The following is a 12,574-nucleotide window of genomic DNA, read 5'->3' on the forward strand; positions in this document are numbered from 1 at the left end:
AGACTGGCTGTCGCTTGCTCGGCGTAGTGTCCCGGGCGGTCGGCAGAGGGCGCCTCAGAGTCCCGCGGGGGCGGGTCTGCGCAGGTGCCGCCCCAGCACAGTCGGCAGAGGGCGCCTCAGAGTCCCGCAGGGGCGGGTCTGCACAGGTGCCACCCCAGCACAGTCGGCAGAGGGCGCAGTGGAGTCCCGCAGGGGCGGGTCTGCGCAGGTGCCGCCCCAGCACAGTCGGCAGAGGGCGCCGCGGAGTCCCGCGGGGGCGGGTCTGCACAGGTGCCGCCCCAGCACAGTCGGCAGAGGGCGCAGTGGAGTCCCGCGGGGCGGGTCTGCGCAGGTGCTGCGCCCCACACTGTCTGGCGGCGGGTAGAGCCGCCTTTCCGGGATGCACTGCCCCTCCAGGGTCGGTTCCCGTGAGCTCTTCTCGAGCTTTGGGTTTGGCCAATGTGGTCTAACCTGGAGCCCCACGGGGACTGTCCCTCTGCTCATACCTCTGCTCTCTGCATCCCTCAGCTGGGTGCACACCCACAGAGACCGGCCTGCGGCAGGTCCCCAGGGGGCCACTCTGCGACTTTGTCCTGGGCGGGCTTAAAGATGCTCGGCCAGCTCTCCGTTCCAGCAGCGCCTGCAGCTACACCTCAATTCTTTTGTGTCCACCCCTAGCAAAGCCCCAGGCTGCTCAAGCATCTGCCCACCCGCCTCAGGTCACCCACGCCCCAGCCCGTTGCACCTGCTTGCCTGGCACCTGCGGTCCTGCTCCGGCCTGGGCCACCCGGAGAGCTTCTCCTATCGGGCAGACTGCGGGCGCTCCTCCGGGGAAGGTAAAAACTCCCGTTCCAAGCTTTTCCTTTTTAGAGGTCTCTCCCTCAGCCCTACAGTTCTCTCTCCATCTTTAGCTGTACTCGCCTATCGTAGCTTAATAATTCTTTATGCTAAACTTCCCCCTTTTGAATTTCTGCGTGGATTCTGGCTCCTGATTGTTTACAGATTAATACCATTGATAACGCTAAAGATCTTTTTTTTTTTTCATAGACTTGTATTTCCTCTTGTGATTTTATTTCATACCACCTTCTTTCTTTTTTTCTATGCAATTTATAGACTTTCATATTAAAGATCTTTTGTCATGTGTATGGTAGGTACTGGCACTACTTTAAATTTTTAATAAGTGTTCTGAATTTTAACTATTACATTTGCCCTATTTTAGTGAGATGAGACTATTTTCTTATTAATTAATAGATAAAAGTATAAGCCTCTGTTACACTCAGTAAAAGAGATTTTCTAGGGGTGAAAAGGCCACAGCACATTTTTATCTTCACCCAGTTTAGAGATGGTAACACTGAGAAGTAATACCTTTATCTTAAAATTCTGGTTTTAATATTGGTAATTAATCTTTCAACTGGGTTTACTTTATATGACCGTGTTCCTTAGTACATGTAATATGACTTAATTTAATAAAACGCTTATTAGGAATGCAAATATAATTCGTTTAGAGAATGGAAGAATGCTACATAAAACTCCATTTTAATAGAGATTTCATAATAAAATCATAGACAATACTTGTGGCATTTCTTCATTCTCAGCATTCTTTCCAAATGGGTTAAGCAGACCCTCTAAAGACCTGGGGAGATGTCTCGTAGGATAAGAAAGGTGCCAGGAAGGTCAGGCTCCAGATTCTCTGCCTGGCTTCAGCTACAACAGCTTTGCTTTATCCACTGTATTCATTTAGCAACAAATAGGGATTTGTGGACCAAGTTTTGTTTTAGCTGATGCAGCGTATTAACTATCTGTGGTTGTTTGGAAAAATAAAAAAAGAAAAAGAGTTCAACTATTTTGAAAAATCTGAAGAATAGTTCGGGAAGTCATAAATAGAAAAGAGAAAGAAACAAAAAGAAGGACCCAGGTTGAGAAAATGCAATTGGAATTTTTAAGAGTTCTTAATCTTTTCCTCCCCAACAGACAGGTAGCTCTGATATTACAGACAGCCAGGAGTCACCTACCCACATAAAGATAGCCCTCGATGTTGTGAAAATGACAGAGCTTTCAAGGGGTTGTGAAACACTGTCACCACCAGATTCCTTGACAGTGTAAAAATGCACTTCTTTATTTCAAGAACTTGCAACTTTTACTTCTGAGTAATTTCTCAGTCCGGTGATGATGTTTCAATTCTCTTGAGAGTTCAAGTGAAAAGAAGATATTTAATCTATGTGTTTGAAGACACCGTTTATATTTGAGTTCGTTACATGTTTTATGATAAAAGAAATTTGGAATACACAGTATCCAGGCTTATTTCAGTTACTGAAACTAAATTCAAGCTCATTTTAGTCCAACTGTGAGCCCTAGTTAGCCTCAGCACTTCAAGAGAAACAAGCTTTTCTGACATTCAATTTTCTACAATCCAAGTTCATAAATATTTGTATGAATGCAAGTACAGAATTGATGCACTGATCACACAGTAACATCTAACTCTGTTGAAGTGTTGTGGCCATAGCAACCTGACTGCTACACTGTAGTTTCTGTTTTCACTGCCTGTTTGCTCTGAAGACATTTCAGTATAACAGCCTTTTCTGTATTGAACCTGAAAATGCGAAGGAGGGAGAGAGTATTACAAATTGGTCACATTTTGTGCATTTAACCTATTGAAGAACCACAGAAAGCATGTGGGCTCTTGACTTACTTTGTTACTGTTCTTTGAATCTCTCTTTTCTCTTCTTCATTTAATCTTTGAAGAATGGATTCCAAGAGGGAAAAATGAAAGTTAATATACTGAGCCACCTAAGAAAGAAAACAAAGAGCAGAGGTTTATGTGAGAGGTGCTGAGTCAGGAGGGAAGCACACAGATTTAGGGGCTGGCATTCATACGTCGCTGCTAATTTCTTCTGCATCTTTATCCATGAGGAAAATGCGGGCGTTGTTTTTGGATGGTCCCTGCAGGAGCCTCTGCAGCAGTGGGATGTCTGTCCTTTTTAGCCGTCTCTGTTCTGCGAGTGAAAACAAGAGTGAACCCTAGTTAGTTCACGCTAGAGAAAAAGAAGGAAGATAACTTTCCTGCTCATTTTCTCTTTAACTTACATCGAAAGGCGTAAGACCTGAAAAGCGCATACAACCAGGAGGCACTCACTCAAAAAATGATTTGAAATCAAAACATCGGAATGGATTAAAAATGGGTATCTTTCTCTTTACTATACCTCAGAGTTTCACTTAATAGCTCAAAGAATTCATCCTTGCTTTAGTTAGAATGTGCAGACAAATCTTTAGTCCAATATGCATTTTGTAAAAGCAACATGCCTAAATAATAATTATTATTATTTTTTAGATAAACTTTCCCTCGGTTGCCAGGGTGGAAGACAGTAGTGTCATCATAACTCTGGGCAACCTGGGTCAAATAATCCTCCCACCTCAGCCTCCCAAGCACCTGGGACTACAGGTGCACCACCGTATCCAGCTAGTAATTCTTTATATTTTTTCATTCATTCATTTGGTAAATGTTTGTTAGTTCTTTCCAAGTTCAGTTAACATAATTCTATCTTTTCAGTTGTTCAGGTCTGAAACCTTGGAATTACCCTCAATTCGTCCTTTCTTTTCTATCCTACATCCAATTGTTGGCTCTTCTTTAAAAATGTCATCTGAATCTTGAGATCAGGGGCTAGGACTGTTATTATTTCATTCATCTGTGGACTTCATCTATTCAGCCATGAAATGAGACAGAGAAAGAAAATACCTTCTAATTTGATATATTTCCAGAACTTCTATTTTCTTTTTTAGAACTTCACATTTCTGAAGGATTATACACAATTTACATAATGCTCCCACCACAAAAGTTTTCTAGCTTTCTGTCTGCATGGTTTCACATCTCGTATTTCATTTTTATCAAAATAAAGTGTGAACAAAATGCAGTGTCCGCATATTTATCCTCTTTCCTCATTTTCCTCCTCCTCTTGCTTGCTTCCTCTAGAACAGTGTGAATTGTTCTCATCTCATGAGCTGGATTTACCCCAGGAAAAAAGTCAAGAGAGGGTCTAGAACTTCAAATCCCACCTTCCCCACAATTAAAGTGACATCGCCCATCTCCATTCACAGAGGCAACTCCTCTGCCTGTGAAGCGATGGAACCCTGAGACTAGAGCTCTTCTCACTAACATACCAGGACGCAGTCAAACATTAATTAACCTGCAGTTTGTTCTGTTCTCCATATGACAGAGCAAGGTTTCTTCCTTCATGATCATCTGGGATGATTCGGGAGAAGCCATATTCCCATTCCCCTGATGGGCAAGACCTTGGGAATCTATTTGAATGGACTCCCTGGGTAATTCTGAAATGCACTAAAATGTGAGATCTACTGTCATGGGATTAACAGACATACTGTGTTACAACACACTTCTGTCTCTCTCTGCTTTCCAGATCACAGCCCAGACAGGTGCCATAGGCCCCGTTTTCTTCCCTGTTCCTGGTCCCCAAAGAGTCCTCCTTGTAATTATCTTCAGTTCTAGATGTAGAGAATTTTGGCACAAAATATAAAAGAAAATGGGATTTTCATAGATGAAATTTTAAACAGCTGCATTTTTTACAGTGGAAATAGACCACAGATCATATGATTTTGTGATGATAAAAGCAACATGAAATTGCAACTGGGACTGTGGAGAAAGGTGTAAGGCGGGAAGTAAAACTCCCCTGAAATCCCAGAATCCTGAGAACACATGAAGGACTTTCTTCCATTCTATTGACTTAGATCTGGCTCCCTCCACTCAGCTATATATGGCTGTATAACAATCACTTATTCAGTCACTTTCCAGGATGGTGACTCTGCCTTAGGCTTTTTGTCATATAAATGGCCTTGCACATAGATCTGTAGATATTAGGCTTTTATGTTTGTGGAATAGATTCTCACAAGTGGGATTGCTGGGCTGAAGGACATGTATCCTGTAAATCTTAATAAATATAATTTCCAGAACAAAGAGATAGTCATATTTTCCAGAACAAATAATTTCCAGAACAAAGAGATAGTCATATTTTCACCAGTTGTGTAGGAAAATATCTTTTTGCTCTTATGCATGCCTGCCATTGGTGGAATTATTTAAAAACCCTTTGCCCATCTAGTAAGTGCCAAGTTAAATTGCAACATGGCTTGAACTTGGCTACTTACATTTTGTGGAGTCTAAGACTTTCCCTAAAAATATTTACTAGCTATCTTAATTTGTTCTTTTGAGTTTCCTTTACATGATTTCCTCTATTTTTATTAGGTTTCTTGTCTTTTTTGTTGTCATTTTGTAAGGACCTTTTCATAGTGTGGCTGTAAAGTTTTTGAGACGTATTGACAATATTCTCCGTACTCTGCCTCTTTTGTGTTTAAATTGTTATACAGTCTGATGTTTCTCTCTCGATTTTATAAATTTTAGTTTTATTTACTAAACCACTAGAATATAAATATATGATGCCTTTGACATTTTAAAAAGTATATATTGTATATTTAAGCTTTTAACTTATAAGGATTATAATTTTTTAAATGCTTGGAGATACAGCTTTCTTTTTCTTATGGTTCCTTCAACATCAAAATGTATTATCTTCATTCAGTTTCTGGCTTGAGCATGTGACACCTAAGTTATAACCTGGGCTTTTTCTAAAATTTTCATTAAAAATTTTTCTTTTTTGAGGTTTAAAAAATTTCATTTTGGCATTGCCTGGTCTTGCCTTGTTTTCTGTAACTGTTCTGTTTTCTCTATGGCGCCCTGCACCTGGCACCCCACCTGGCCTTCCCCGTGTGCTGCCATCGCCACCCCCATCGCCACCCTCTGAATATGCTTCTCTACTGAGGAAGAGAGCCCACTCCCACAGCGTGTCGGACTCTGCGCTAAGAAAGAGGCAAGAATGAGGTCAGAGAGAGTAAGTGTGTGATGGTGAGTCCCAGAAGAGCTGGAGACAGAAGGGAGAGGCCAAGGAAAGCTGCACGGAAGTGAGTGAGGCCGAGGCTGCGGCAATCCCGGGAGAGATTCCCAGCGATGCCAGTCTCCTTGAGATAATTTAATGTCTGGCTAACAGGCAAACTCCTTTATACCATAAACTTTTGTTATTCTTAAGTTATTTTTCTCTGAAACTGTAGAATATGAAGAATGGTCTAACATGCCCCCTCTTTCCCTCCTACCCTTCATCTCCTTTTTCCACAGAATAAATTGCCCTCTGGCTTTCCCTGGGCAGAACTCTATGACATCCAGGCAGGATCATGCGCAGAGAGTGGGAAACCTTTCTTACCTCCCGTTGCAAAAATAAGGTAAAGAGCAAAATCCTGGGGACTGTTTTCAATCTGTTGATAGAAAAACATGAACAAACATGAATTCTTTGTTATCATACGATATTTTCTAAGCTGACTAGACCCAAATTATGCATCTGTTTCTTCACGTCCGTTTTCACTTTCAGACATAAAACCTGGTCTGCTCCACTGGGAATAATGTAATTGCTCAGGGGAGAGTTACAAAAAGGTGTTATACGCAAGCAGAAATCCTTCAGAACTGAACCTCCAATTTAGATGTATACGTACATAGGTCTTTTTCAAACGAGTACATTTATTTGTTATGGTTAAATTGTACACAAGGCATTTATAGCTCAGGTCAGTGGTAAAGGTTACCTTGAATTTTTGGAGAAGCTGCTTTATCACTTCTTCAGTTCTCATGTTACTGTTTATTCTGACCTTAGTTTCTGATCCAAAGGAGGGAGTAAAAATTGATGTCTGCAAAAAAAAAAATTGTCATATCAGCCCTTAAAATTGTATCAAACTAACAATAGTCATATTACTCCTTAAAATTATATCAAACTAATGATAGTCGATATCTTAAACTTAACTTGGTCTTCTTGTGGGGCAAAAACCCAAGGTCATCTGTTTCAAAAAAAAATGGCTTTTTGTTTTTGCTTTTCTTTCTTGTTGTTTAATATGTATTCTTTTAAGAAGCTTTATATTGTTTCTAGAGTAAGTCAGGTAAAAATTTAATTTGAACTTGTTCATGACATTTTCACCAGGTAATCACATTTAAGGGTAGTTTAAGATTTCAAAATCAATTAAATGTTATAACTAAAAACAAACCAAAAGCAACATAAATAGGCTTTTTCAAACTCCTATACCAGAACTTCCTACTGGCTGAGAATAATCACTCTAAATTGTTTTTAGTTTGAACCACATGAATAACAGCATTTTGGTAGATCAGAAACATTCCAGTTTTGGCAACTTCCTATGTTTCAGTATGGTTTTCAGCTGAGGGCTGGGGTGAAAAGTTCTATCAATTGAGACTGTAGGACGTGGTTCTCAACCTTCCTAATGCCGCGGCCCTTTAATACAGTTCCTGTGGGTCACAACCCACAGGTTGAGAACTGCTGCTCTAGGATAACTTTTCTGCAAGATTATCTGCTCAAGAGTCAGCCTTTCAGATGATGCTGGCAAAAGTTTCAGGTATGAAAATGATCAGATACATTTGGGACATTCCTCTCAGGGATTAGTAATGTACCATAAAAAAAACTGTGATAAACATATAACCATAGATTCTTTACTCACAACTTAATCATCATCTTGATTTTTAAAATAGAATCCCTTTTAAATATAATACATATGAATAGCCAATGGAACACATTTTGGGAAACGCTGGCCAATGATGGTTGTTCAGCCAAGATTTTCCTATGTGGTATAGTCATCCCTCTGCATCCATGGATTCAAACAACAGAGGCTCAAAAATATTTGAAAAATAAACCAATAAAAAACAATGATACAACAAAAATTACAAATAAAAATACAGTGTTACAACTACTTACATAGCATTTACACTGTATTAGGTATTATAAGTCATAAAGATGATTTAAAGTTTACAAGAGGATGTGTGTGGGTTATATGCAAATACATTATTTTCTGTAAGGGACTTGAGCATCTACGAATTTTAGAGTCTGCAGGGGCTGGGGGAGTCCTGTAGCCAGTACCCTGAAGATAGCAAGGGACAACTACAACTGTTCCTTCGTTACAAATCTATACGGGAATTGAAACACATTTGTGTTTTGGGAAGGCTGAACTAGCTTTTTAGATAAGTCAGTATAAGTGAATTACTGATTAGTGGGCAAATATGTAACTCCTGACGGTGATATTTTTCCAAAGGATGCCATGGAATTCTCAAATTATTGATTTGATATAGTCCTATGTGCCCATTATTCTAAACCATTTACAAGTTCATAACAACCCCAAGTAGACAAAAATGATTTTAAATTATACAAGTGATATACATTGAAATTTAAAAAAAAAGTAGTGAATTGAGACCCACAGGTCATTGGTGGCATATGTTTCACACATGGCAGTCATCTTGAAGAAACACACCACATACGCGACGGAGCGTAAGAAAAGGAGAACGTTTTAGTCACCAGGTAGTAGAAAGTAAGAAAGTCATGAGATGTCTGACTTTATTTTTATTTAAAATAAAAGGAATGTTAAGTGAAGGTTTATTTTCACACATTTCATTTATATGTGCAGCCTCCAAGTGTTCTGAGACTCTGTAGAAACAGGGTGGGTTCGGCAGGCGGGCAGGTGTGTGGGCCTGGGGTGGCCCGTGGGAATGTGAGATGAGCCCTGAATTGGGAGATCAGTAAACAACCATCAAAGTGTGTGTCTGTACGTGGCCTTTGTATGAGTGAAAATATGGGTTTGTAAATAAGTTTTCTGAGAAGATGTATGGAGACTGTCTGAGATAAACTTTTATTTATAAGTGTGATCAAGTTCAATGTGCTAAAATGTGGACATTTCAGAGCACGGATAAGTTACTATATTGTATGGTCAGCCCTCTGCATACATGGATTCAACCAACAGAGGCTTAAAAATATATTTGTACTATAAAATTATAGTATAGTGTTCTACAGACCTAGTATCTATCGGATGGGCAGAGAGCAATTCAATGGAATTGAGCAAAGCTACAGTGTGTGACTAGCTTAAGATGCAGAAGATTCAAACCTGCCTTCTGCTCCCCTTTCTGCTTGTCTCCAGATGACGGGTGCACCTGTTCCAACCTCCTCGACTGAGCATGATCTTATGCAATAAGAGCGCCATCTGGTGGCATTTGTGTTCTATTTTACTTTGGGATTTTAAATCATCTTCTATTGTAATTATAGTATCATCAAATAGGCATGATATATTTCATCTTTCTGTAGCACTGGTCCAAACATACAAATAGATTTATGAGCTCTGTGGAGCCCTGGAGAATCATATGTCCGTTCACTACTAAGTCTGATGTCATTTATAAGAAGAAGCCTGGTGGAGCATGACAATAACATTGGATTAGGGCTCAGGAGACCCAGACCCTGCCTCTGCTAACTCCAACTCTGCCAACTCACCTAACACCTTGCTGCCTCAATGACCTGCACTCATAAAATAAGAGAGCAGTATCAGATGATCTCGAGTCCTTCTAAAGTGACAACAGATGATGAATTTGGAATCATGTTTTTCAGAACTTTATTGTATTTCACTTTTTTATTTTTTTAACTGACAAAGAACTTTATTTTAAATCCACATTCTTTACATTAGTTGTGTTGGCGAAACATGTAAGAGAACTCTGTTATCAAAGTATTTATAACTGCATGGATAGAAATATGCTGCTGGTCAGGTCATGTTCACTATAACTGCTCACCAAATATCACAATCTAAAGCTGAAATTAATATCTGTTATTCATGGACTACCAAGGGATTTCTTGGTGGGAAAAACAAAACACATCTTGCAACACAGAGAAACTTAGGAAACATATCAATAAAGATACCTAGAGAGTCATCATTGCGTGCCCATCGATATGGGGTGCTTTGGATTTGGGTTTTTCTTTTCTGTTTCTATTGTTTAGTGTAAGTTATTTAACTATAATGTGTGGCCTTTGTGTGTAAAATATCTGTAGTCCCGGTTTGATCTCATTTGATCAACAACAATAATGCAAGCCATTCATTTGGTGCAACATGGCCTTCCTTCTTTACCACAAATCACCCTATAAGATGATGACTTAAAGCATAATTTCTGAGAAGAGGAAGAAATCAGGACAACTGGTAGTTGCATATCTGTGGGGGACTATCACGCCTACTTTATAAGCAGGAGGATGAATCTTTAATCAAAAAAAGTCTAAAAATTTGGACAAAGAATTGAGAAGGGAGGTCTCACCCCATCAGACTCCAAAGGCACATTTGGAGGAACAGGAGGAACAAGAATAAGGGAGGGGGGTAGAAAGCCCTACAGGGAACAGCCCACAGAAAAACGAGTTACCCCTTCACCTTAAAGGGCCCAGAGGGTCCCTGGCACAACGTGAGTGCTCTTTAAGTACTTGCTAAGTGAATGAATGAGTGATTACTACAGTAAACAAGATGAAAAATATTTGAGTTCTGGAAAAGAATGATGATATATTTCCTACCTTTGGCAAAATGAAATGTCTTTATGTTCTATGGAAGTCGCATGTACATTCAAGACATACTCCATAAAAAATCAAAATATAAGATGTATATAAACTGCATTTACATTTGTGTTAACAAATGACATGTGTATAGTTCTGAGATCTGGAAGGAAACAGCAAAATGAGAAATTTGAGGTATTGGGATGAACATTCTTGTGGATGACTTAAAAAAAATAAATGTTAATGTTCAAATGTCCTCTGAATGAACCTGTCTGCGGGAGCCCTTCCATTGCTCCGACACCATTGTTGACGTGTGGGCTTCCCTGCTCACACCCTGAGCTCCGTGCCAGCACAGGACCCACCGACTCAGTGGTGTGTTTCTGATGCTTGGTGCAGTCCCTGCCATGTAGATGGCGTCCACCTATCACGTTGCTTAAGAACTTGAGTGGCGGAGCCAGATAAGAGTTCAAGGTCAGAGTTACTACTTAAAAGTAGTATAACCTAAGACAAATTGCTTAATCTCCATGACCTGCGTAACTCACATGTTAAGTAGAGAAAATAACAGATTGATAGGATTGTTTCAACAATGAATGAGATAATTCATTAAAAACCTATTTAAAACACTTATTTCAATACTTAGCACATAGTGTGCCCAATGAATGTGAGACATATACTCCTAGTATTATTGTTATTATTTTTTTAAGTTAAATTGAATAGCATTTGTAGTGAAATAGGCAATATTATTTTAAATTACATTAATGGAATTGTAACTCACTTCGTGGTTGTAGAAGTGTCCATTAATAGAGGCCCTGTGGTTCTGTCTGTCCTTTCTGTCCATCACTGGAGACTTCATCCTTTTTCTCACCAGTGTGGCCTCACTCATGGTTCTGTAGAGCAGCGGGGACCCTGGCTCGTCACTTGCATGTGGCTTCAGAGTGCTGCCGTGATAAGATAAATAGTCTGGGAGGAATAAAGGTTACAAGGCCATGTCATTCAGCACCTAGTACCTTGCATCCTGGGTGGATTCGTATATGTTTTCATTAATTTTAGGAATACTGCTATTTCCTAGCTATTTAAAAATATTACAGTCGTCTGCTTAGCTATGTCCAGTATTTATTAAGTGTTGTTTTAGACTAACTCAGACCGCAAAGTCTACCAGTGTCTCACAGGAAATTCTTACGTCTTGTAAGAAATTTCCAAAGATCACATGTTTGGAGTTCGGACATTCTTTTGATCTTAATTTATTGTGAGGGGAGTGCATGATATGACATTTCAGAATATTAGAGCTCTAAGGAACCCCATACTCCAGCAGACCATGATCTCCACGGCCCAGATCAGGTACACGAGTTGAAATGTTGGACTTATACACGACACAATCAGGTCTAGAACCCTATTTTACTTTGACTCTCAGTTCATTGGACTTATCCTAAACAAGACAGATGTTGGTCTTATTTTCCCTACAAAATAACAGAAAGACCCTTGAGAGGCCATTTATATAGTATGCAGGGCCTTGGAAGAATTTTTTTCCCGTCTTTTATGAAAGCAAGAGGAATAAGATGCTTTGGACTAGGGCCTATTAGTAATATATCACAGAGACAATTCACACAATAGCCTTTCCAGAACATTCCAGAAGTACATGAATGACTTTTCCCCTTTATTGCCCACTTTATTTTTATTGGGTCACTATATTCAAAAACAATCCATAATCTACATATCAAAATTTGTTTACTAAGTTACTATAATTTCTACAGCAGAGTTTAGAATATAAAATTATAGTATAGCGTTGTGCAGACCTAGTGTCTATTGGATGGGCAGAGAGTGATTCAATGGAATTGGGCAACACTACAGTGTGTGACTAGCTTAAGATGCAGAAGATTCAAACCTGCCTTCTGCTCCCCTTTCTGCTTGTCTCCCAATGACGGGTGCACCTGTTCCAACCCCCTCGACTGAGCATGATCTTATGTGATAAGAGCACCATCTGGTGGCATTTGTGTTCTATTTTACTTTGGGATTTTAAATCATTTTCTATTGTAATTACAGTATCATCAAATAGGTATGGATATTTAACCTTTCTCTAGCACTGGCCCGAAATTACAAATAGATTTTTTATATCATCTTCAATGCAAAAATATTGAGAGTCCCTTAAGTTTGATGGCTGTTTTTAAAGAGATAATTGGAAGGGCCCATGTATAACAAGCTGTCAA

The 12,574-nt window shown here is 39.6% G+C and overlaps 1 protein-coding gene across 3 annotated transcripts in view; it reads right to left on the reverse strand.

Annotated features, from left to right (window-relative positions):
• Nucleotides 1-1,435: 1,435 nt before the first annotated feature.
• Nucleotides 1,436-12,574, reverse strand: part of RASSF6 (Ras association domain family member 6) — a 47,501-nt gene continuing 36,362 nt past the window's right edge. For 2 of the 3 annotated variants that reach the window (XM_053581993.1, XM_053581838.1), the window contains exons 6-11: nucleotides 11,146-11,330; nucleotides 6,610-6,711; nucleotides 6,237-6,288; nucleotides 2,854-2,972; nucleotides 2,669-2,766; nucleotides 1,436-2,569 (exon numbers count right to left, since the gene is read on the reverse strand). In XM_053581993.1, the coding sequence (XP_053437968.1) occupies nucleotides 2,494-2,569; nucleotides 2,669-2,766; nucleotides 2,854-2,972; nucleotides 6,237-6,288; nucleotides 6,610-6,711; nucleotides 11,146-11,330 (632 nt within the window). In that variant the 3' untranslated portion in view covers nucleotides 1,436-2,493. Of the gene's footprint in view, nucleotides 2,570-2,668; nucleotides 2,767-2,853; nucleotides 2,973-3,258; nucleotides 4,253-6,236; nucleotides 6,289-6,609; nucleotides 6,712-11,145; nucleotides 11,331-12,574 lie in introns of those variants that run through there. The other variant, XM_053581918.1, reaches the window with a different exon arrangement.

Source organism: Nycticebus coucang, chromosome 1 (assembly GCF_027406575.1).
Source record: "Nycticebus coucang isolate mNycCou1 chromosome 1, mNycCou1.pri, whole genome shotgun sequence".
Lineage (NCBI taxonomy): Eukaryota > Metazoa > Chordata > Mammalia > Primates > Lorisidae > Nycticebus > Nycticebus coucang.